We start from the raw sequence: 23,391 nt of genomic DNA, 5'->3' as shown, positions 1-23,391 counted from the left end.
TAGACAGCTGCAACCAGCAAGATTTATGGAAGAGGACTTCCACTTGAATGTCTGAAAGCCACAAGGGTGCCTGTAGTTTGTTAGTTCCCATTGGATTTGTGAGAACCTGGCATTGGCTGGCTGTGCTTGGGAGTTCTGTGGGCCTTTAGGTGCTCTGATACTGCATTGCTTTAACCACCACCATTACTTCTGTGTGCATCAGATGGTAAAAGGTGTTTCTTCATCCAAAGGGTCTGTCCTGTGAGTCCAAGCCTTCAGGATCAGGAATAATTGCATGCTCCTTTCAGAACCTAAGACAGTAGATAGGACTGATGTACAAAAATATGGTGGTTTCTGCAGGTGTTGAGGATAGAGGGAAGACAACTGAAAAGACAGGAAATGCAGAAATAAGCAAGTGTGTGTGGAAACAGAGTAGGAATTCAGGTCTGCTTGGGGAAGAAAGAGAGATGGCAGCTGGGTAAAGTGACACACAGATACTCATAATCTCTTTATGGAGTCCTAGTGAAGTAATGGAAATAGCTGGGAAAAGGGCAGGTATTTATTCATTCCTGAGAACTAAGATTTTGTCATTTGTCCTGGGGATTGCTCTTAGTGGCTGTGACAAATGGTAGTTAAATCATCACTAATTTTGTAGATGACTGTTAATAATGAGCAGTAACCCTCAATTAAGTCCTTCAGGTATTGTATCTGTTTAGTTATAAAGCTCTTTCAACCAACTGTGCATAATTACAGCTGCTGAACCACAGTGATTGCTACTGTTAAGTGTAAAAACTGCTGTTCCTGATGAGTTATGGTACAGCTCATGTGGGAAATTGTATCTATAATTAGCAGGCAAATAGGAATCTTTTAAAATGTGTTAATACCTGCAGTTAGATCAGAAATATTCCTAGAAAATCCTTAGCTGAGGTGTTTTTAATAAGATGTAAGTTGTGCTACTGGGACAAGAGACAGAAATTACATCAATTACTTTCAATTACAAATTACATCCGTTCCTTTCGTGTGTCTCTTCCTAGAAGAGAGGTGACAACATCTATGAAGAGCAGACAGGTAATTCAAGGAAATCTGTGAAGGAAAGCTGTTCTATGTATTCTATGTTGCTGTTGATCATAGCCCTGTGGTGGCAGACACTCACTGCAAGCTGTCTTAATTTTAATGTTGGTTTTAGAACCAGATAGGCACCCACACATCCTCTTTTACCCATTCCTCTGCACTTTCTCACTGTGGCTTTTAGGATCCACAGAAAGCTGGGGTCCCCTCCAGATTTCATACCAGGTTCTTCTCCATGACAGAGGTGCTGCCTGGTGGAGACAGTGTTGGCCTGAAATGAAGCTGTTGCAAAAGCAGTAGGTACCTGGATTATTAACCATATTTTTCTCCTTTTTGTGAAAGTGTAGCTTGGTTGCTTAATCTTTTGATACATATGACAGTTTTCTCAGTGGGCATCTCTTTTATATTTTAAATTATATAGATTTTTAGAAGCAAAATAAAGAAAATTAACTGCCAAGAAATGCAAAAGCAATAATGAAATTGTGCTGGTAAACGTCATGAGTCCCAGAAAATGCCAGAATTAGTTGAGAGACTTTGAAGTTACTGTTCTTGATTTATGATTCCAGGGTTCATTGGTTTCTGGGAATTAATTAGTGTGGTGTGATTCATCCTGATGTGTCACCGGGAGGGGATTCTTTGGCTCAGATTGATTGACAGCACCCCTGTGGTAAACTGCTGATGGTGTTTGGAGTGATGAGGGTGGTTCTGGCCATGTCATGGTGCAGGTTTGAAGCAGGGACAGTGTGTGACTCATTTCTGTAGGGCACAGTGGGTAGGGGATCTCTTTCATGGGAAGGAAGGACACACCTCACCCCTTACTCTGCCCTGATCCCTGCACTTTTCCAGTTCAGTGATGCTAAAATATCTGCTGTGTCTGTAGGTACCTTGACAAGCCCACACAGTAACTTTCTCCCTTTCTTATATGCCATTCTTCCAGATTTTCCACTCGTGCAAATATTTTCCAGTTACATCAGAGACTTTCTTTAAACTTTTATTTTTCAGGAGATACATAGTTCTTCTGACTAATGCTACTGCTGTGCATTTTCTAGTTCCCTTTGCATTTATTTCTGTCTCCTTGTCCTTGTTTCTCCCACAGATTCCTCCCTTCTGGAGCCGTAGTGACTGTCACTGCTGGTGACACTGCTTCCCTGCAGCAGTGCTATGTCAACCATACTGTGCCACTGGCTGGATTCAGCTCAGCCATGCAAGGTTACTGTCAACACTTGCCTGGAGGATAATTAAACCACTCAAGGAAGAAACATCTCCTCAGCACATCTGGATGTGAAATCTACTGCCATCAAAATTACAGCTATGGTCAAATAACTTTTGGAAAAAAAAAATGACCTTATTATATAAGGTAATATATTTATACTTTGAAAAGAAAGGCATCCCTGCTTCATGTGCTCTTTATAAGCAGAAACTGTATTCAGGCCTTTAGATCTCCACTTACTTTTGTCTTTAGCCTGTTTCTGCTTTCTTCTTCAGCCTTCCTACTTAGCTGGCACAAATATCTTCTGCCTTGCTCGTGTTTGTATGTATTCTGTTGAAAATAAATGTGGGGAAGGATGAGCAGCACAGCAGCTTGGGAAGTAGCTGGCAAATGCAGAATGAGTGACCTCTTGCTGCCACAGACTTATGAAGACCTGGGGAAATCTTTAGACTCTGTACTTTAGATTCAGTCTGTGAAAGACTGTTAAATTAGAATAGTCTTGCCTGAGCATTATGATTGTGAGAGGAGATGAGAGAATCATCAAGGTGAGGGAAGGGACTATGCTTGTGAAAACATACATACATGTTAGAAGGAGTACTTAGTTGACAGGATGTGGGGATTAAAGAATGCGATTAGCATCTGCTGTGTGTAGTTCTTTTCATTCTTTCATCTTCCAAAGAAAGTCAGAAAGGTTAATAGTTGGTGCTGTTGCAGTCAGCTGCAAGGCAGACACTGACTTCAGCTGGAAAAGGAGAGGGCAAAGCAGTGAAGCTCTAGGCTGCCATTTTAATGATCTTGGAAGGGGAGAGTGGCAGTTCTGAAGGTGAGTTAAGGGGGAAAAAATTCTAGGAGTACAAATAGCCCATGATAAAAAGGATAATATTTGGCTTGCCTTGCTGATGAAGTGTATTTATCCTTTATGAAATATCCCTAGCAGATTTGGAGACGTCTTATTTTGGTTATTCTTTTGCATAGTCTTTTTATTACCAAACTGGGGCTTAATCCAAGTCCCCTGGAAACCAATTAGAGAACTCAGCAGAACTGGATGAGCTTTGATATATGCATTATATTAAATATTTCTAGCCATCAAACTCCCACCAGTTAATCCATCTTTATAAGTTTCAAACAGTTGAACAACACTTCTCTAAATTGCTGCAGACTTGATTCAAAAAGCATAATTTTAACCTAAATTCTTTTTAAGGCTTCTATGCCACTCAGGCCTTTGTCTCAGATGTTTCTCCTTATTCTAGGCTGTGCTGGATATGCTCTTTTCCATTTAATATGGAAGTGGGGATTTTCTGTTTGTTTTGGGAGTTGTTTTTTGTTGTTCAATTCTAACAAATCTTGGTATTTATAAAAATTTAAGTTCTAAATTATTTTTGTGCTATTTTTCTTTTAAAAAAACTAACTTGAACTGCTGAATGTTTAATTTTTACATTTGTGTTATGTGTGGGAAAAATACAAGATAGGTTGAAGATCTGTAGTTTGTTTTAAGCTGGATGATCAAACCTAGTGGAAGCTGGTAATGCAGCTGCCACTGTGCCAAGCTGAGACATTATTTCATTCTGGAAATCTCTGATGCCTTTCCCATCCCTCCAAGGCACGTAGGCTGAAGCAGAGACTTTTGCCTTTCAAATGAGAGTGTAATTTAGGAGTTACTTCATTTCACATTTGTTACTGTTTTCAGAGCTGATTTTAGTTAAGTCCAGTGTTTTTGTGATTTTAACCACCCTTCAGTCTTAAGTTTCATCTTGGTCCATGGTCTGCTTTGTCTGAGCAAATTGACTATAGCAATGTTGTACGAGGGTTTCTCTTTGAGTTTATTCTCGCTCTCATCCCATTTTGTTTTCCTCCTACAAAAATCTTTCCCCTCTCCTGCCCAAGGAATACCCTGCAATATTAAAAGTAAAAATTTCTTCTCCAATCAGAAGCATATCAAATTTATGTGGTATTTCTGTAAACAGAAATCCATGTGTCACTGTCAAGTATCAGTTCAGGTCTTAGCTATGAGTATGACACATGATTTGATGCAAATTTTTCAATGTTCTGACCATCTACCTTTGTCTGGTTTTCACAAGCATTTGTAAAACTCTGCAAAATTCATGAAAGTACACTAGAAATGATTCTCCTGTATCATAAACTAGATGAATTCAGAATGCTAGAGCATTTATTATGAAGCAATAATAATCCCCTCCAGCTCCCTACAATCCTGTTTCTCTTTTTCCACACATGAGGAGCTTTTGCAGTTCAACCACATCTGAGTATTGGTCTGTTCCCAAATGTGGATGTGCTGGGTTCTGGGGTTTTTTAGGAAATGGCCTGCCACCTCTGTTATCCCCTTGGCTTAAGCATTGCAAAATAGATGAGCTCTGGGATGAGCTCTTCAGGGATGTGTGGAAAGACAGGTGTTGCACAGCATCTAGAGAGAGAATCACACTTGCATGCACACCTCTCTCCATTGCCTCAGGGAGCTCTTTGGGCTTGGACTAGAGACACTTGGATTACCCTGGAATTTTTGAGCAATATTGACTTTTCTGGAGCCATTTTGTTTGAGTTCACTTGTGCCACGATCAAAGCACTGCCCTTGGAGTCCCTGGAAAACTTACCTTCTAATTGACATGGATTCAACTCTTAAACCCTTGTACGTCAGTGAGCAGGGCAACTATTGCTGTGAAAAGTACAAATGTCATTCTTAGAGCTAAGAGGTGGAACATAAGGAAATGTTTTTGCTTCTTCAAGAGCCTTTAGATTGAAATCGCATTTGAAAATACTCATTGCTGACAAAACCGATGAAGATGGTGAAAATGTGCTGAGGCATTCTCTGGAATCTTTACTATTATATTTGACTATCTTCTTCAACTGCAGTTTGGGTTTTCTTCCTACAAGCTCCCAGCTTTTGCATGGCTTGTTTATAGAAGTTGCCCATGGATGTTTAGGGCACCCATTTGCTTTTATCTCCCCGTGAGTGCTAAAAGAAGTAAAAGCAAATTATTGGTATAAATAATCTTTTGCCTTGACTTGAAAAGTGACCTAGAAACTGAACCAATAACAAGCTGCAAGCAACAGCTTTCAAAGGAGCTGTTTAACATCTGCTTGCTTATAGAAGTTAACCACATCACAAGCCAGCCCAGTCTCCCAAAGAAAATTAAATCATGCCCCTGGTCTGTTCTAAGCAGATGGGTACTGGGGATTTGCTTGCAGAGTGTCTTCCCTATAAAAGCTGAAATTCTTTCACCCCTGCAGGACTGCCACCACAGGGTTTCTGGTTTGCTTTTGCTGCCTGTTTTTGGAAGCAGTTTTCTGAGAAACAGAAGTGATTGTGTGTATTCACAGCTCCAGGAGGAGACGATTTACCTGCCCTTTTCTTCTCCCCCTCCACACCCCAAACAAACAAACACCCTTCCTGCCAGCTATTCTGCCCTGGAGGAAGGCCTTTTCTTTCTCTTTTAACAAGTTGATTAAGTAAAACAAGTTTATTTGCTTTTTGAACAGCCCAGGGGGGAATCTAAAACCTTCAGCAGAGTTTGCTTTCTGTTGAAGCTTGTTGAAGCTGACTGAAATAACTGTCTCATCTTCATTTTCATTTGCCCAGAGTGGGAAAGGACCCTAATAATTTTTATCTGAAAACTGCCTAGTGCAGTACAAGATGAAGTGACTGGTAGGTTTTATGGCTACAAAAAAGAAAAAAGAAAAAAAAAAGAACAAAAAAAAGGGCAAAAAGTGGCAATATAATCCTCTGGTCTGCTTTCCCTCATATGGTATGTCACGGAAGTTCAGTGAAGAAAGAGCAAAACCATTTCCTGAAGTTCACAGTTACACATTTTTGGGAAGATAAATGATCCTTGTGCTTCTGTGAGTGTCCAACAGCAGCTCCCTCAGTCTGCAGTTGCAGCAGGAGCTCTGAGGATCTCAGAATTTATGGGCATAGCCCATTCCTGGATACGATACCCCCAGGTGAAATATTTTCCCTGGGCACTGCTCAGACTGCTCACATTATGGTTTGGGGTTTTTTAATGGCTAAACGAAATCCTTTGATCTGCTGGCACATTAAAACAGTGCCTTCCTATCCTGCAAGTGCTAATTAATTGTCTATCAGTTACATTAATATGAAAAAATAAGCTGCTGTTGAGAGCTGCTTAGCTGCTAGTGTTTTGTGTTACACCCATGACAAAGCTCTGTGGTGTTCACATTGTACCTAAAGAGCTCTAATCTTGGTGGTTTCTTGTATTTTTCATATGCCTGTCTTGGAGATTGCATAACCTTCCTTCCATTAACTTATGGTAAATCTCATATTTTTCTCTAAACCTTCATATGAAGGTTTGAATCATGTGATTACATGTGTGGCTTTTGTTACAAAGCCATTTCTGGGATACACAACTGCCACTGGAGCCTGAAGACCTGTATCCTAAGGGCTCCAATACCAAAAAACAACTGAGATGTCCGCCATGTATTTAAATTAAATTTTAAAACACTCTAATCTTGAAGAAAACCCTCTGGTTTTGGCCATTAGAATATGTGATTGGTTCAAACTAAGGATTTTGAGGAGGGGATTTACCAGGAAACCTACAGCAGCAGAGCTGTTTCTGCGACTTGGGCAGCAAAAAGCAGGCAGAGGAGGAAATGTTTGAGGAGTGACAACTAATATTGCACAGAAGACTATTGTCCAATGAAAAGTTCCATTAGAATGAGTATAATAAGCCTGTTTTAAAGCCTAGATATATCTAAAGGGTGTCCTATCAGAAAATATCAGCATTCTGGGATACTGTAGTGATCTGAATTTGGGTCACTGCATAACTTTTGGCATAATAAATTTGCATCCATTTCATAATTTGAGTCTTCAAAATATACCCATGTTTTATGAAAACTTGCCCTGCATTTGCTATAGAAGGTTTACACTGAGTTAGGAAACAGAGGTAACAGCAAGGTCCTTCTCTTAGACAGGCAAGAGTCTGACAGCTGGACCCATGGAAGAGACATTTGTGCAATGAGAAATTTATCTGAATTTTTCTGAGACCAGCCTTACCATTTGCAAGACAAATGGAATGTTAAGAGACTCAGATAGGACAGAAAGGTAGAAACTGCATTTCCAAAAAGAAAGAAAGAAACCTGGTACAACAGAGATCTACCTGCTGCCTGGCACTGCCTGAGAAGGGCAACAGGCGATGTGGATCTGCAGGCAATAGCTGGGGCAGGCAAGGAGTGAGGAAAAGATGAATGGTTTATTTTGAAGAGAAGGCAAAGGACTAGGACACACTTCTGGGAGTGGCAGGAGCAGCAGTACCTAGAGCCACCACTTCCCTCTAGGTTTTGAAATGAGACTCAAATAGCCAAGTTATGCCCTGCCTGAATGCTGCCATTCCTGTTACTGCAACCCCTGGTGAAAGGTGCTCTTCAGTGCCCAGTCAGGAAGAGGAGGGAACTCAAGATTGTCTTTATTATTTCAAGTAGCAGAGAACAGCTGCATCAACCTAGAGCAGGGCTCTTAACATAATGCCTCTTAATGAAATTTGATGGCATGTTTCCTTTCCTTTACAGGAAACTGTTTAAGCACATACACAGTACAATAATATTGTTAAAGGAGATTAGCTGAGATTAGAAAGTCTTTAAAAAAGGACATATTTGAATAACTTGTGCAATCTTTCTTCAGTCTTCCTGTGCATGTGCCTTCCAAAAGCTTTGCATTGCACAGTGTCCTGTGGCAGGCACAGAGGGCCCTGCCGTGGCACTGCTCGAGTGGGTGACACCAGGCAGCTTTCACTTCTCACCCGTGCTGTGAGGCCAGCAATTAATGCACACTGGTCAGCTAGCACTTGTGGAATCTGCAATTACTTGACCTGCAAAACTGCCCAGCTTTAACTAGAGAGAAATAGGCAGATTTTCTGATAAATTCAAATAGACTAGAACTAACATAGTTTGCAGGAATTTGTAGCATTAGTCATTAGACAACAAAGGTAATTTCTGTATATTTTGTATAGAAAAGAAAGTTGTTGAAAAAAAAATGGAAGAAAAATTAGAAGAAATTAGTTTACAAGAGCATTAAATAAAAATGGATCAAAAAATAAAAATGAATAGACCAAAAGTGAAAATACTTATTTCAAAATCACCCCATAGTTTCAAGTATTGTTATAAATAATGACTTAAGGTTGAGAACAATCCCTAACTCCTCTTATTCTCTGTCTGCCTTTGCCAGAAGTAGAATGCATAGCACAATTGCATGTAACCTAAGATGTTTTCACATGAGAGAAATCATCATCTACTGAGCTACATAAAGTAGCTTGAAACTCAGTTCAGGACCCGAATTCTCCCAGTGGGTGTGTTAAAATTGTTGGAAATTTTAGGGAACAAAGGCTGTCCCTTGTACCTCACTGAGTCCAGGTCTCTGGATACTAAATCAAGCACAGGGTTGGTTGGAAAGGAGACTGTCAGATAATTGTGGTTCTCTCTTGGTATAGTTGGGTTACCACCACTACCAGTAAAGCCCTTTCACTGTAACGGAAATGTATGAAATGTGAATTTAAGATGAGAACTGCTCGTGGTCATTCTGCAGTCTGTTTGCAAATTAAGCTAACATTTGGAGCAAGTGATGTTGGCAGCCCGTTTACTTTCAGACAGAAAAGTTGTTACTCTCCTATTTCTTTGCTAAACAATTGCGTCCCCCTGCTACGGCTGACTACGGACACGTCGTCTCTGGTCATTCATGAAACGCTGAAGAATTTTACAAGGAAGATGAGCCAGCGCCTATTACTAGTGTTTAGATCTCCTTTGCAAACTTTTGTTTTTGCAAATTCTAATGGACAATGCCCGTAAGCAGTCTGTTACTATTTTGACGTTTAGCTTTTCCCGGTTTAGGACGAAATAAATCTTGAAGCTGCCGCCCGGTGCCGACTCCGGCAGCCTCAACAGGCGGCCGCTCCCGCCTTCTGGAGAGGGCAGCGGCACGGCCCGCCCGGCCCCGGCCCGTCACCAGCGCGGCAGCGCCGCCTTTGTCTCGCCGCCGAGACACCCGGCCCGGGCACCCCGTCCTGGCCCGGCGGAGCCCCGGAGGGAGGAGCGGCGGAACCTCGGGCAGGCCGCGCCGCGGGTCCCTCCCCGGCCCGCCCCGCTCGGCGCCGCACGGGGGCCGGGGGCGCCCCTCACTGACGGTCGGGGGGCGGGCGGCGGCCGGGCCGGGCCGGAGCGGGCCGGGGGAGCGGCGGCCGCTGCGGCGGGCGGGCGGCGCGGGGCGGGCGATGCGATGCCGCAGCCCCGTCTCGGCGCAGGCGGCAGCTTTGTGTAGCCAATATGGCTGCGTGCGCCCGCCGATGAAAGGAGGCGCCTGGAGCTGAGCCCGTCTCCCCGCACCCCCTCCCGGCCGTGTGGCTGCGGCGAGCGGCGGAGAGAAGTTATCCCGACTGCCCCGCGGGGGTGCGGGGTGCCGGGAAGCGGCGGCGCTCCCCGCGGTCCCCTCCCGCGGGGAGGCGAGAGGAGGAGGAGAAGTTGTTTCGCCGCCCGGGGGGGCGGAAAGGAGGCGAGCGGGGCGCCAGACGGAGGAGGAAGAGGAGCAGCAGCCCCTGACGGCGGCTCGCCCCCCGCCTGCTGGACGAGGAGGAGGAAGAGGAGAAGGCAAAGCCGCCCTCGGCCCAGGTCCTGTCCCAGCTCCGCTCCTCCTCTCCGGACGAAGTTTCGCCGGGGGCCGCTGCGGGGGCGCCGGGTGCCGGAGGAGGGCGGCCGGCGGCGCCCGCCCCGCCTCGGCCCGCGCCTCCCCGGGGGCGGCGGTGGCGGAGCGGCGGGGCCGGGGGCGGGCGAAGTTTGGCCGGCGGCGGCGGCGGCCCTGCAGCGGCCATGGAGCCCAAGCACAAGGAGCTGCTCGCCCAGTGCCGGCAGAGCCTGGCGCAGGCCATGACCGAGGTGGACAAGGTGGTGGAGCTGCTGGAGGCCGCCGGCGCCCTCGGCCCCCGCGACCTGCGCGACCTGGAGGCGGCGGGCGGCGGGAAGGCCGAGCTGCTCATCGCCCTGCTGCTGGGCAAGGAACGGGACCACTTCCAGGACCTGCGGGTGGCCCTGGAGAAGACGCAGCCCCACCTGCTCTCCATCCTCTACCTGAACGGCGTGGCGGGGACGCCGGCCGCGGCCGAGACGGCCGGTGAGTGGGGCCGGGGGCGCGGGGCGGGAGCGGGAGGAGGCAGCGGCTGCCCCCGCCCACCCCCGCCGGGGCAGCGCGGGCCCCTCGGGCCCCCCGCCCGAAGGTGGGAAGGGAGCGGGCGGGGGTCCTCCTTTTCCGGTGGAGAGTAAAACTCTCCCGTGTTTGCTCTTGGGCTCTCGATGCTTGTTTTCTGCTTCCGACCCTTTCGCTTTCTCTCCTGGCGGGAGCGCTGGTACTGGTCCCCGAGAGGTGCCGCGGATGCTGCGCCCTGCCCTTTGGAGAGGCCACCCTAGCCCGGTTCTTGCGGCTGTTGCCGTTCCCCAAAGTCGGCTGTCGGCTGGGGACTCGGGAAAAGCGAGCCCCGAGGGGCTCTTCTCCCTTGAGCACCAACGCTGGTGGTGTTACACAGCCGCTTCTTGGCCGGGCAGAGCTGAAACTCCCCCGTGCAGCCACTCTGCCGGAGTTGGCCGGCGGGCAGGGCTCCAGCAGATGTGCCTTGGAGTAAATCTTGTAACTCTTTTTCTCTGGACAGCCATGTGTTTGTTTGAAGCTATATTGTTGTAATTCTTCTTGGCGGTTAGAACAGGGAAGAACATTGATTATAACAGGTTAGAACATTGATTTAACTGCAAATCCAGGCGAGAAGGTTTTGGGTGTAAAACACTCCTTAAGTAAGTTGGGCTTTGATCCACAGGTCTTTCCCTATTCTCCTCCCTCCAAAACAAGTCACAGTCTACTTTCATGTGTACAAACCAAAGCTTTAAAATTACAATAGTTGACAGTATATAAGGTCTTGCAAGTGCAGCTCTGTTTCTAAATGAAAAATTGGAGTAAATGGTAATTCTGTATTCAAGTGATGTGTAGGTATTCTTATCCGGCGTGACCAAATTGACTGATTCAGAAATGTGGGGTCTCTCCACTGTTGTTACTGGGTTCAGGATTTACAGTGTCACTACCTTTTTACATAAAGAAATGCTTTGAAAGGGCTTCCTGACTCCTACAAATGATACAATTTCTTTAAGAAAACAAAGCCCTTTAAGAGCGGCTTCTGTCTGGAAAATAGTCCTTGCATGTATGGTTTCTCTGTGTACTCTGCCATTACTTGAATGATGCTGTGGATGGTAAGAGTTCCGTAAATGCAAATGCTTGGGGGTCTTAGGTTTTGTTTTATTTCAGTGTAGTGTAGTGTATGGCCTTTTCTAATGAGTATATGGCAGGACCTCACAAGATGGGGAGAAATGGACTCAACAATAGACCTCAATACTTGAAACATTATGTGGTCTGACATCAATGGGAGATGAGGGCACTCACTGCCTTCCAGAATGGCACCCATGATGGCTTTGTATGGTTAGAGTAAAGCTCATTCTTGTCTTGGTGAGAAGATGGATTGATGGTACTGTGCTACCAGCACTCCCCAGGCTTAAAATCAAAGGTGTATAATATGAAAAGTAGAAAATAATAATAAAGTATATGTTGGACATAGTAATAGTCTTAATTTTTAAAGTGCAAGTTGGAATCAAAGAATGACTCACAACACTGAGTTCTCGAGGGAAAAGTAGTTTGTCAAAGTGAGCTATATCCTGTTTGACTGTGTTCAGGAGGCTTAATCTGAGTTAAACTAGCGTGTGTGGGGAGGGGTGTTTCTTTGATGTGATGAGTTTTAAAATGTTATTGCTTTCATTTATCAGTGGTAATAAAAGCTAACTTTGAGAGTTATGGATTTGTTTTCTTGTGATAAACATGTTTAAAAATTAGTTCACAGGAGATTGCTGACAGCGAGCTTAATTAATAGTAGACCATAGGAAGGTAGTGGACCTTCAAATATTGGTGTATTTGAATATATTCCAGCACCCCCCCTGAAGAAGTGTTATGGTAATTACTCATGAGACTGCTTGTGTGTCCACTGAATGTCTCTGGTAATTCCTGGTCTTCTTGTGAGTTTGTCCTGGATGTGTTTCACAAAGAGTTAACGTTTGAGGGTAACTGTGATAGAAAGGTTCTCGTTGAACGTGTAATCAGTTTTATTCCAATATCTCCCTGTAGGAAGTTTGACCACCCCTCTGCTCTTCTTGTGCCATTTGGGAGTTCTACCCCTTTTCACTGGAGATATTGTAGGTGGATGAGTCAAGTCACTTTTCGTTTTTTGGCAAGAAGTAAGATGTACGTGTGGCAGTGAGAAGTGTTGGATTATGTATTTAAAATACCAAAGTGAAACAGTCCATGTCACGTATTCTTAAAAGTAAAAAATAAATATCTCAAACATCCCTTTGATGAAACCTGTAGAGTTGAATAAGTTTTTTACATACATTAATGTATGTAAAAATGATAGCTTACAGTGGTACATGTAATTTTATTATTATTTAGAAGAGGAGGCTAATAAAATGCATGTCACCTGAATGCTTGTTGGAGATGAAAACTATTTGTAATCAATAGTGTCTTGTAGTGGTGTTTGCTAATTTCTTTTTTCCATTATGCTGCTGTTGTGAGGGAAGTGAGAAGGTAATTTAGCAACATAATTTTGTTCAAATTTTCAGAAATCAGCGTGCACACCACTCACTACAGTAGGATGAGTGTTTCTTGATCCGTTTTGATGTGTGCAACGTGTACCATTACTTTGTGTTTTCATCCTTCTCAGTTTAAATATTGCCTCCTTTTGTACTTTAAAGGTGATGTGTGAACTCTAATGGGAACTCTGGTTGTTATTTATACCAGCAGTTCTTGTGACTGGCTGGACAATGTAGAGCTGACACTTTTATAAGTATTTATCTGTGCCACACAGAGGGAGGTAAACAGCTGAGCAGACTGCTCAAGGGAAATAACTGGGGTCCTGGTAGCTGCTGAAAGATTTTTTCACTCTTTCTCTACTTTACAAAGAGCTTTTTATCTTTATAGAGTTTCCTCCTGTTCAGTCACCATTTAAAGACATTTGTCTTCTATGGGGACTTCTAATTGCTGATTTTAAACCTTAAACTGTATAGTTTCTCCAATAAAATATATGTTTTTAAAGTTTTCTCAAATTTGAAATAAAGCATAGTATGCCAAACTAGTGTTAATTAAGAGTGCAAAATCAAACAGGAAATTACCTTCTGTAAAGCAGAAGCTGAAACCAAGTGGGATTTTCTGTTTCATTTAATCATGTTTGCAGACTTTAGTTCTTCCTTGAGTAAAACCTTTGATTACTACATTGCACTTCTTCGTAAACATATGAGAGAAATTGGCTCTGCCCAAGTGAGAATGGTTGCTTGGCTGATTTAAAATCTCTTAGTATTTTACACATGGATTAATTCTTTAAGTAGTGTGCTAAGTTTTTTGTTTATTTACTTGGGAGTGAACTTATAGATTACCATTAAATACTTGATTTGGCAAATGACCTCCATCATGCATCTGGGAAATCCTCATCCTGATAGAAGTAAATATCCTTTCTAATATGAAAATAAATTATTTCTGATCATTTAGTTGTCTCTTAGATATCTTGCTTACCAGAAAATGTTTCTTTCCTATTGTTGCTTTATGTGAATTTTGTGTCATACAAAATGTCCATGACAATAATGCAACGGAAGGTGCTTCATTGTGACAAGTGCTACGAAGATGTATTTTCTTTACGTGTAATTAAAAGACCAGAATGGAAATCTGAGGAACCTATGTAAGTCTTCAAATTGCTTCAGCTAATGTAGAGCTTTGTATTACATTTTTGTGATACTACAAAGATGGGAAAAGGCAGGTTTGGTTGTTGAGCTTGGAATTTGTTTTCAAGATGAACGTGTGGGGCTACAGAGGTGCACTTTATCTTGAAACAGAGTCAATTGCTGAACTCAAAAGCTTCATTATGGCTTGCACAGTTAATAAAATTTTAGGTTCAGAGTTTTCTTTCCTATTAGCAGTTGGTCTTCTGTATTCCTCTAGCTGCAGTCAGTGAGTATGTGTTAGGCTTTAAAGGTGTTTTCTTTAACAGTTTCAAGATGAGAATTTAAGTTTTAGAACTCAAAATTGATTGCATATTTTAGAAGATCTTTAAAGGGGCAGGAAAGAAAGAAGATGGTTGTAGATTGACTTTGAAAATTTTTCTTCTAGTATTTATTAAGACTTATTTTTTTCTAACTGTGTTTGGTCAGACATAAAATGTTAATTCCCAGTGAGAAAGTAAACGTGGACATGATTAAGAGTAGGGGAAAAAGGAGGGATTATCTCAACTTTCTCTGTCTGCTTTGTATATAAAAAAATGAATGAAGTTGTTTTGGACAATATGGGATTTGAAATCACAAAGTTTTAAATATTTCAAAGTCTTCAGCATATTTAAAACCAAACACAAAAAGCAAGCTCTGTAAGTATAAATTTAGGAGATAGGCAGCTGGGACCCACTTCTCTGACAGCATCACAGGAGACCCACAGGAAATGCAGTAATTCCAGGGTTGACCTTGAAGAGCTGGAATCATGGCTGCTTGGACGTGGTGGTGGGACATCCACGTTTTGTTTCTTCCTTCCCATCTCTCACAAAGTCTTGACTGATCCCCACAAAGCATTGGCTAGTGACTGGCTAAAGGAGAGGGATTGACAATTTGTGCTAGTGAGGAGCTGAGAGACTCTGGAAGGAGAGTGTGAGATGGGGAGGCAGGATGTGTTCTCCGTGTAGGCACACAGTTTGTGGTGATTGGGGGGGAGCTGGGCTGAGCCTCGTCCCCAGTGGGTACAGCTCTGAGGCAGGTGAGCAGCATTGACAGCAAAGAGCCATGGGGGCTGACCAATCACCAAAGGCAACAGAGGGCACACAGGTGTAAAGCATGCAGGATGAGGAATATAAAAGGCTGGGCTGAAGAACAAGAAGGAGAGAAGCTTAAGGCCTTCTGAAGTGGTATGGCGATGCTTAAAGCTTTCTGATCTTGTATGATGATATTTTGTGTTCTGTGACCGTCTCAACTGCGGCATGTGCTGTGGCACTTCTGTAGGAGCAAGGTGGAAGAAAGGGGAGAAGACACCCTTCTCCAGGAGGTGAGAATTAGTGCTGTAAGTGTGCATTCCCGGAGAGAGGGGAGAATGAGGAGAAATTGTAAAAACATGATTTACTGACTCAAGGACTGAACTGACAATTTTTTAATTAAGTACAATTTATACTCCCTTCTGTCACTGAAAATTGAAGAGTGGGAGAAGTAGAGCAGTGTGTTTGGGTTTTTCCAGACCTGTTATTAGTTCCCAGGGTAGCTACGCAAGTCGTGTTGCAGGATTTCTGAAATCGTGTTGATGAAAAAGCAGGCAGCGTTCAGAAGCCATCTTTGGAGGAGTGCAGCTCCTCAGCAGCACTGAGCAGTAATTAACCTGGACGAACTACTTGGCAGTAGTTTAGCAGTACCTGTGTCTGTTGATGATCTCAGATTTTTGCTATCTCGTGGAATTGCCAGGCTGAAGAAGTGAAGGGAGATTCTGGCAAGTGTCCGGATGGGTATTCCCAATGAAATGTCTAATAGTAGTAAGTTCATGGAAGTAGGCTCTCAATTCCAAAGAAGGAAATGCATGTTTTAGTAGTTCATAAATCCCAAGGGTGGTAGTTCTCAATTACATTTTTGCTGTGCTCAGGGACGGAGTGGAAAGAAAGCTGCCCACAGTAAACTCCCGGGGACATTGTTTTCATCAGACCAAGGGGAATAATAACCATTTTTGTGGTGTTGGTGCATCCAACTATCAAGTTGCTTTGGACACACACAAGACTTGGTGTCTTAAATTAGACATGATCATTAAGGAAGGCTAACAGTTTTCTCTAACTTTCTTCTTACTTCCTTGTTAAAGCTTAAAGATTGCTTGTTTCAGAGGTTTCAGATCTTTAGCTTGTTTTAACTACCGTTCTCAGTCTCATTGTTCTCTTGCAGCTGTAACCAGTCCTAGTTTGTCAGATTGTTTCTGATCCCTTGTCTAGCTAGTGAAAACCAATCCACCGCACAGATATTGACTTTGGGCTTTCCAGTTCTCTCAGCAGTCTCTAATATGAGCTGCTAAGTATTTTTTTTCTCCCATTTGCTGCTTGCTTTTGCCACTTTCTGGTTTTTTACTTTCATTTCTTTATTTTTGCTTCTTCCTAGCTCCTATCAATTGTTACTTTAATTATTATTTTATAGCATTAAAATTCCTTATTCAGAATTCCAGTCATTAGAAAGATATCAGTAAGTGTTGATAAACTGCTTGTAAGGATTCCTTACTCTGTAAAACCCCAAGGACAGAGGCATCTTTCAGAGCTGTTCAGTCCTATCATGGTTTTGGCTGGGGTTAAACTGTGATAAGCCACCAGCACATACTGGGTGTCAGTGTGAAGCAGTTAGTTCCTGTTGTGGGTTCTTTTCATACGAAGAATTGAAAAATGCTGTATGTATAGTAATGCTAAAACTTTTCTTTACATAAACTGTTCATAGTGTTGATGGAGACAGAAAAACGTGTTGTTAGTGGATTTACCTTTTTGTGAAAAGAGCTGTGGTCATGTAGGTGAGACATCTAGGTTATGGAGCTATATTGAGTAGTTCATGGTGAAACATTGTTTGTGACCTTCAAGATGCAAGTCGTTGGCTGCTTTTTTGGGAACGGTGGCAATTTAGACCTGAATCATTCTGATGGAGGAGCTGGCAAGTTTGCAGTGGCTGAGCTTTGGCTTGAGGCTAGCAATGCTTTTCTAGTAGAAGCAGACAAGAAGGGTGCTGTCCTCTGAAGAGACTGGTGTTGTTAGTCTGCCTCAAATGTTGGAGCCTGGCTCTTCCAAAAGGGTCATTTTTTTGAGTTCTTAGTGATACTCAGGTAGATTAATTCTTGTCAATGGGAGACAGAATTACTAAAATATTGAAGGAGGCCCATAGTGCTATTACTTAGAAACTAATTCAAAAAATCCAGTGCACAGTGTGACGTGCAATATATGCCTGTCATGGGTTGTGGTGCACTAGCAGATGTGTTGATGCTGATGGGGTAATACCAGCATCCACTCCTCTTGTAGCTAACAAATAAGGTTAACTCTGGGAGCTCCTGTTGCCAGCTGTTGTGCAAGAGTGTGATTTCCATGGTACACCCTTCCCAGGCTTCAGAAGCTGGTGATAGCAAGAGCTGGTGGCCCTTGAAGTTGGTGGAAGTACTTGGCCACTTGGGGTGAACGCTGAACAACATTTTTCTAGACAGTCTATGATTACTGGGCATACAGAATAACATTCTACAACTGGAAAGCCCTTCTTGCCCAAACTGGTGTCAGAGGAAGTTAAAGGCAGCCTATTTCATATATATAACACTACCTTCTTCTTCCTCACAGCTTTGAAAACCTCTAATTTCACAGTTCATGCGTTGAGCTGCTCAGCAGTTTGCTTGTTCACAGCATTAATATGTTTGTTCTGGTGAGCTGCTCTTTGTATTTTTGAAAATCATAAATTTTTTTCTAGCTGGCTGATGAAGGCATTGTATTTTAAATAGCCTGTGTCATCCTGATTAAGATTTGCTGACCTGCAGCTGGAGACAAAAAGCAAGAGAGAATATAAAACCATTAAGTGTTTCAACTGGAGGGTTGAGGGGTTGGTTTTTTGGAGACTTTTTATGTAATTGACAATTTATTATGTATCAGATGTGAACGAAGAAACTTCTTCCCCACCTCCAAACCCTCAAAGCCAACGTTCTTTAAACTAATTTCAAAATTAGTTTTCCTAAAAAAATCTCCTTTTGCTCTAGCTTTTTATTCTACCTGCACATAATTGCTGATTCACAAACATGTTTATTATTCATGTACTTACCTTCCAGCCTTGCATACTGAGCTCTCTGTGTTGAACAATGTCATCAGTGAAGTACCTCTTGTACCTTAGAAAGTGAGGCTGATGGTTGTTTGCTGCTCAGTAGTGCTCAAAGTAGAGTTTGTGTGGGAAGAGATAGCTGTGCTGTAGGTAGGAAGGTATTTTCCTTGAGGATGGATGTAAAATCTAGTGGGAATTGTGAACTCACTTTTGGCGTAAGTGAACTGTGTTCTTTTGGTGTTGGTGCACCAAAATCCCTTTCAACTCTGGTCTCTTTTTCTGAGACTGACCAACTGACAAGTATAAGTATGTTTTTCTGTAGAAGAATCAGAACTTGTGGGTTGGGGAAATAAAGCTGGTGTAGACAATTACAAATCTGTCTGAACTGTTACATAGATGTTCATGGGTTTTATTAATAAGCATAAAACTATATTATTGTTTATTTTTCTTGTTTGTATTTGGTTTTCTTGTGGCTAGCTTTCCTCTGTTGCGTGCTTTTGTGGAAAAATCATTGTAGGGGGAATTTTGAGACTTGGGTAACCATGTGATCTAGCTCTTTCTGGAGCACTTATATAATCTGAGTTTTCCTTCCACAGTTAGGATCCTCTTGCAGAAAGAGGGGTTGATTGAGTTGTTGGGAGTTGTTCAACTAGAAAGTGACAGAAGATTGACAGATGTTGTTTTAATAACTTCTTTCAGGGAATCTTGATACTTAGTTTTAAAGTTCTCTTAAACACTTCATGCATCATCTTGTGAACACTTGCTGTGATTTTTAAGGTCTAATTCGCATTTAGGTCATGATGTTGTGTTTTTCAGGTGGTGAGCAAGTGTAAGTGTTTAATGGTGGTGAAATCAGGTTATCTAAAGGTTTTATTTGAGGCTAAAATGCATCAGCACAACAAAAATACCCAGTTATTGACTTCACTTCTCAATATTTAAAGTAGTCATGAATTTCCAGTCTGGTTTTTCTTTTCTGAACTCTTTGATGAGAGAGAGCAATGTTATTTGAGAGCTTGCTTAAGCTTTAATTGAATGTAGGATGTGTTTTTACTCTTTCAGTTTAAAGGCCATTTGACTTAAGTAGGTTAAAAAGAATATAAAATGCTAAGGTCTTAAAGAAAAACAAAACAAACAAAAAACTCCCCAGCGAACAAGTCATAACAGTAGGCTTTCCTTTGTAATTGATTAACTGGTTTGTTATAGCCATCAGTTGTTCCATCATGTACTTCTGATGTGAGGCTGGACTCTGAACAAACTCTGTAGGTGTACCTGAATTTTAGTAATACTGAAAGCACAAAAAGCACTACTAAACCCTCTCAAGATCACCAAAGAGGTAGTCTCAAGAGGGCATTCACTTTCAGATCTATTATTTTTGCCTTGAGATATTGGGTTTTTTTCCACTTCTTTTAATGAAGGATGTACTGAAAATCTGACTTGTTCAATCCCTTTTTTGCTTTCTGTGGCAATCAATCTTAGGTTGCTCAGGCTGCCTATTTTCCCCTCTCTATTTAGATGTGCTGCCAGAGCTTTCCTTTGCTGTGCACAAGCCTTGCTTTTCTGATGGGGAAATTTAAGGTTTTGAGGCTTCTAGTTACCTTCAGGGCATATTGGGAAGGACACTTTGTGTAAGATGCGTTGACTACTTTTGGGTAAGGGTCTGATTAGTTTGCCTCAAGGCTTTAACCCTGCCTCCCTCCCTGTTGAATAACCCAAGGCTGCCTTAATATAGACTGCAGACATGAACTTTGAGAGACATATAGTGAGATATTTTTCTGAACTGCTGCCCTTGAAAATGTGTAGGCCAGCACTTCAGGGTATGCTCTATTTCAGATATATTCATTTGTTATCCTGGTTCATGAACCTTTCCTATTTTCCTGGCACCTTTGAGGTCATCAGGAGTATTTCAGGGGCTGCACTGCTGCAAGTGTCAGAGCAGTGTTTTGGCTGAAAAGAATGTTCCTTGATAACACAGAGTAGTAGTTTCAGATCCTAGGGTCAGAGGTATTTTCTGCCTCAGAATTTTAGGGCTTGGTAGGATATCAGGAGCATGGGTATTAATATAAAAATCAGTAAAAACATACAAGAAAAACTTGTCTGTCAAGGCTGGTGGCAATCCTGTTCTGTACAGCAATGTTTGGCTGAAACCTGTGTGTAGTGTGTGCTGGACTGGAAGGAAACACAGTGTAAATGCTGAGCTGTTTTTCTATCCCTGGCTGAGCTGATCTTCAGTGATATGCTGTGCATACATGACTTGCATAAAATTTCATTTGTCAGGGAGTACCTCATTATGTTGTCTAGAATGTCAAATCTCAGTTTAATTTTAGAGCCAACTATAGCAAATTTCTTCAGTGCTGTAAAATGCCAAGTTGTTAGTGTGGTTTTGATACTGAGCTTGTCTTTTCCTCTATACCAGTGATAAGCAGAAGGTAAAGGCAGACTGGTGGTGCTTGAAGGATTGTAGTGCCTATTGCTTGGCTGCAGTAATGAGCATTTTGTTGCACTGTGCTCTCTTGTAAGGAATTTCAGGGTGCTACTCTGAAAAGTTTTTTCTTCTGCAGCTCTGCATTGCAGCAATACAGTGTGGAGTTTATTTGTTTTGCCCTGTATCTGTTTAGCTTTCTCATGGGCACATGAGCCAGATCCTTTCTGAGGGTTGTAGGTGCTGATGGAGGAAATCCACATTAGAAGTTCTAGGCATTCATCTCATCAACTGCATTATATGTGTACGTGTGTGTAAATTTTTAATACTTTTTTTTTTTAAATACTTTTTAAAAATCTATATATTGAAAGTAGATAAGATTTTTTAAAGACTCGTTTTCCCCTATCAAAATATTTTGACTTGTTCCTACAGTGCACCCCTAAATTAAGCTTTGCTGAAGTGTGGTTGCATACATTTTTGTTACTGTGCAAGACACAAATGCACAGCAATAGCTAAAGCCATTTTATTGCACATTGAAGTGAAATAATAGCTTTTGAGGGATAATAAGTATTCAGAATAATTCCCTGGTCTTACGACAGTAAGAGGAGATGAATTTGGATCACTGAGGCTGTAGGATTTCTGACCTTATGGATTAGGTCATGAAGCCTTGGCCTTGATTTTAATTCTAAGTAGTGCCTAATGTAGATAGTGTCTGCATTTTATATAACCTGTTTCAGAAAATAACCAAAAGTGTGCTTCATTTGCTTGATTTCAACAGAACATTGTTAGCTTATGGAGTAGAATCTCATTTGGCTGGCTCATCTCTGTTCTCGACTTTCTGCTGTCCTCATGTGTTTTTCAGTTCACATGTGGTGTGTTGTGAAGCCAGGCTTCTCAGCTTTCCCACTGAGTACTCAGTGTCTGTTCATGATGGTTGTGGTAGAGGACCTGTTTTCTCTGTTACCTGTATGCTTTGTGGAAGATAAACATGAGAAAGAGCCTAATAGGAGAAATAACTCTTAAGAGAGATCCTTATGATAAGCACAGCTTCTTCAGTGAGACTCAAAAATTATAATTACCTAAAATACAAATTTCTCATGTTCATGTTACAAACTTATTTTGGTTAATCAAGTTTTTCTGAACACCTATAAATAAAGCTATTACATGATGTGACATGTTGGAAAGGGGAAACGAATTGTCTGTGATGATTGGATTGCGGGGTACACCAGGGGCTAGGTATTTCCTGGAAGGTTTTTGAAAGTCCTTGAAGAAATAAAATTTCTCTGGAGTTCTCTTATTAAAGTACAGAAGTGAATTATGGAAGTTAGCCTTTCTGCTCCAACAGTTTTTTCATGTTGTGTGGGTGTTTTAATAAGTGCATCTTAAATACGTGTATCTGCAGCATTCTGAATGTAAAATCTGAGTTTGCCAAAGTGTTTTTTCCTATCACAGTTCTTACTGAACTTTCAGGGTTTTTTTCCTTTTTTTAAAACACTTCAAAGAAAATGCTTTGTGGTGCTTTTATGTCTTAATTTTATATCAGCCTTGAGAAATTTACAGACTTCTTTCTAAACAGGAATTACCCAAAGGCTAGTTTCGGTAAGCATAGACTAGTTATCATAATGAAAACAATGAAAGATATTTAGTTCTCCCTGTAACTTTTTTTCAGATCAAGATTAGGATTTAAATAAAGTAACATGGAGTCTTAGAAAGTTTCATTTTGTACACGCTACAGGATATAGTGTGTATCTGTATTTTCATTTTTGTCTGGAAGTGGCATCATGGGGAAATGATGCCATTCTGAGTATTCCAAGCAGGTCTAGGGCTGTGTTCATTAAGAGTGAACTGCTGATGCTTAAGTTAAAAATACTAATTACAACTCAGTATAAAAGCTAATTTCAGCTTCAAGTAATGCTCTTTAAAAATGGCATTTCATAGAGAAACTTACTTTGCCAGCTGCCTTCTGATGGGTTTTTTTCAGCCATTTTCTGGATGCCTAGGCTGAACATCCGGCCTTACTGATGGTAATTGCTCTGCATTAGTTTCCTAGTGCAAAAGTAAAGAAGGAACATTATGTAGGTAAATGTGAGAATGTTGGTCATGGAATGATCATCTCTGAAGGACTTCTCTGCTGTGGAGAAGAGGGAAAGGATGTGTATTCAGAGCAGGATGTGAATAATGCATTGTTAATGGAGTATGAGGCAACTGATCACAAGGACTGCTTTAATGATAAAAATCAGGTGAAGTTCTCTAAGAGAGAAAAAAATATATGTGGGAAATTATATGTGCTTGCTTAAGCCCTGAATTTGTTGACATACCTAAGTGACCTTTGATGGGCTCAGGCTTAAGTGTTTTCAACTTGCCTTGCGACTCAGGTGTTTTGTGAGCTTGGGGTCCGAGGAGAGCACACCAGCCAGCCTGGGCTCAGGGTCTTTCAGCTTTGTGGCAGGGGTGGAGTGATGATGATCTTTCTGGGGATTCAGGGCTGAGAGAAGTGAAAGCACCTCAGCCACCTCTGCTGTGGTGGCTGTGGGCTTTTCCTGGGTGCTTTGTTACGAAGTCAGTTAAAATAGCTGAGATTGTCCTCACTAAAGATTAGAGTTTGCACAAAGAGTTCTTTGCTACACATAATAAATGTTGAAAACAGCTTTTTGCTCACTGCTGCTGTTTTAGTTGCCACTCTAGTGAAGTGTACATCTGGTTTTGACATACCATTTTGAACATAAAGGTCAGGATATTTGTTGTCCAGGTCTTTGGCATGGTCAGATACTCAGTGATCCATAATTAAAAATGTGCATGAATACCCTTAATTCTTCTGTTCTTGATTCGTCACTTGATGACCTGAGAGTTAAGA

The 23,391-nt window shown here is 42.0% G+C and overlaps 1 protein-coding gene across 4 annotated transcripts in view; it reads left to right on the top strand.

The window, feature by feature from the left end:
• Nucleotides 1-9,538: 9,538 nt before the first annotated feature.
• Nucleotides 9,539-23,391, top strand: part of DLG5 (discs large MAGUK scaffold protein 5) — a 97,405-nt gene continuing 83,552 nt past the window's right edge. For 2 of the 4 annotated variants that reach the window (XM_054515513.1, XM_054515512.1), the window contains exon 1: nt 9,539-10,379. In XM_054515513.1, the coding sequence (XP_054371488.1) occupies nt 10,079-10,379 (301 nt within the window). In that variant the 5' untranslated portion in view covers nt 9,539-10,078. The remainder of the gene's footprint in view (nt 10,380-23,391) is intronic. The other 2 variants (XM_036386050.2, XM_036386049.2) reach the window with 1 other exon arrangement.

The sequence above is a fragment of the Molothrus ater genome, chromosome 8, assembly GCF_012460135.2.
Source record: "Molothrus ater isolate BHLD 08-10-18 breed brown headed cowbird chromosome 8, BPBGC_Mater_1.1, whole genome shotgun sequence".
Lineage (NCBI taxonomy): Eukaryota > Metazoa > Chordata > Aves > Passeriformes > Icteridae > Molothrus > Molothrus ater.
This window is presented reverse-complemented; position numbering and strand designations above follow the sequence as displayed.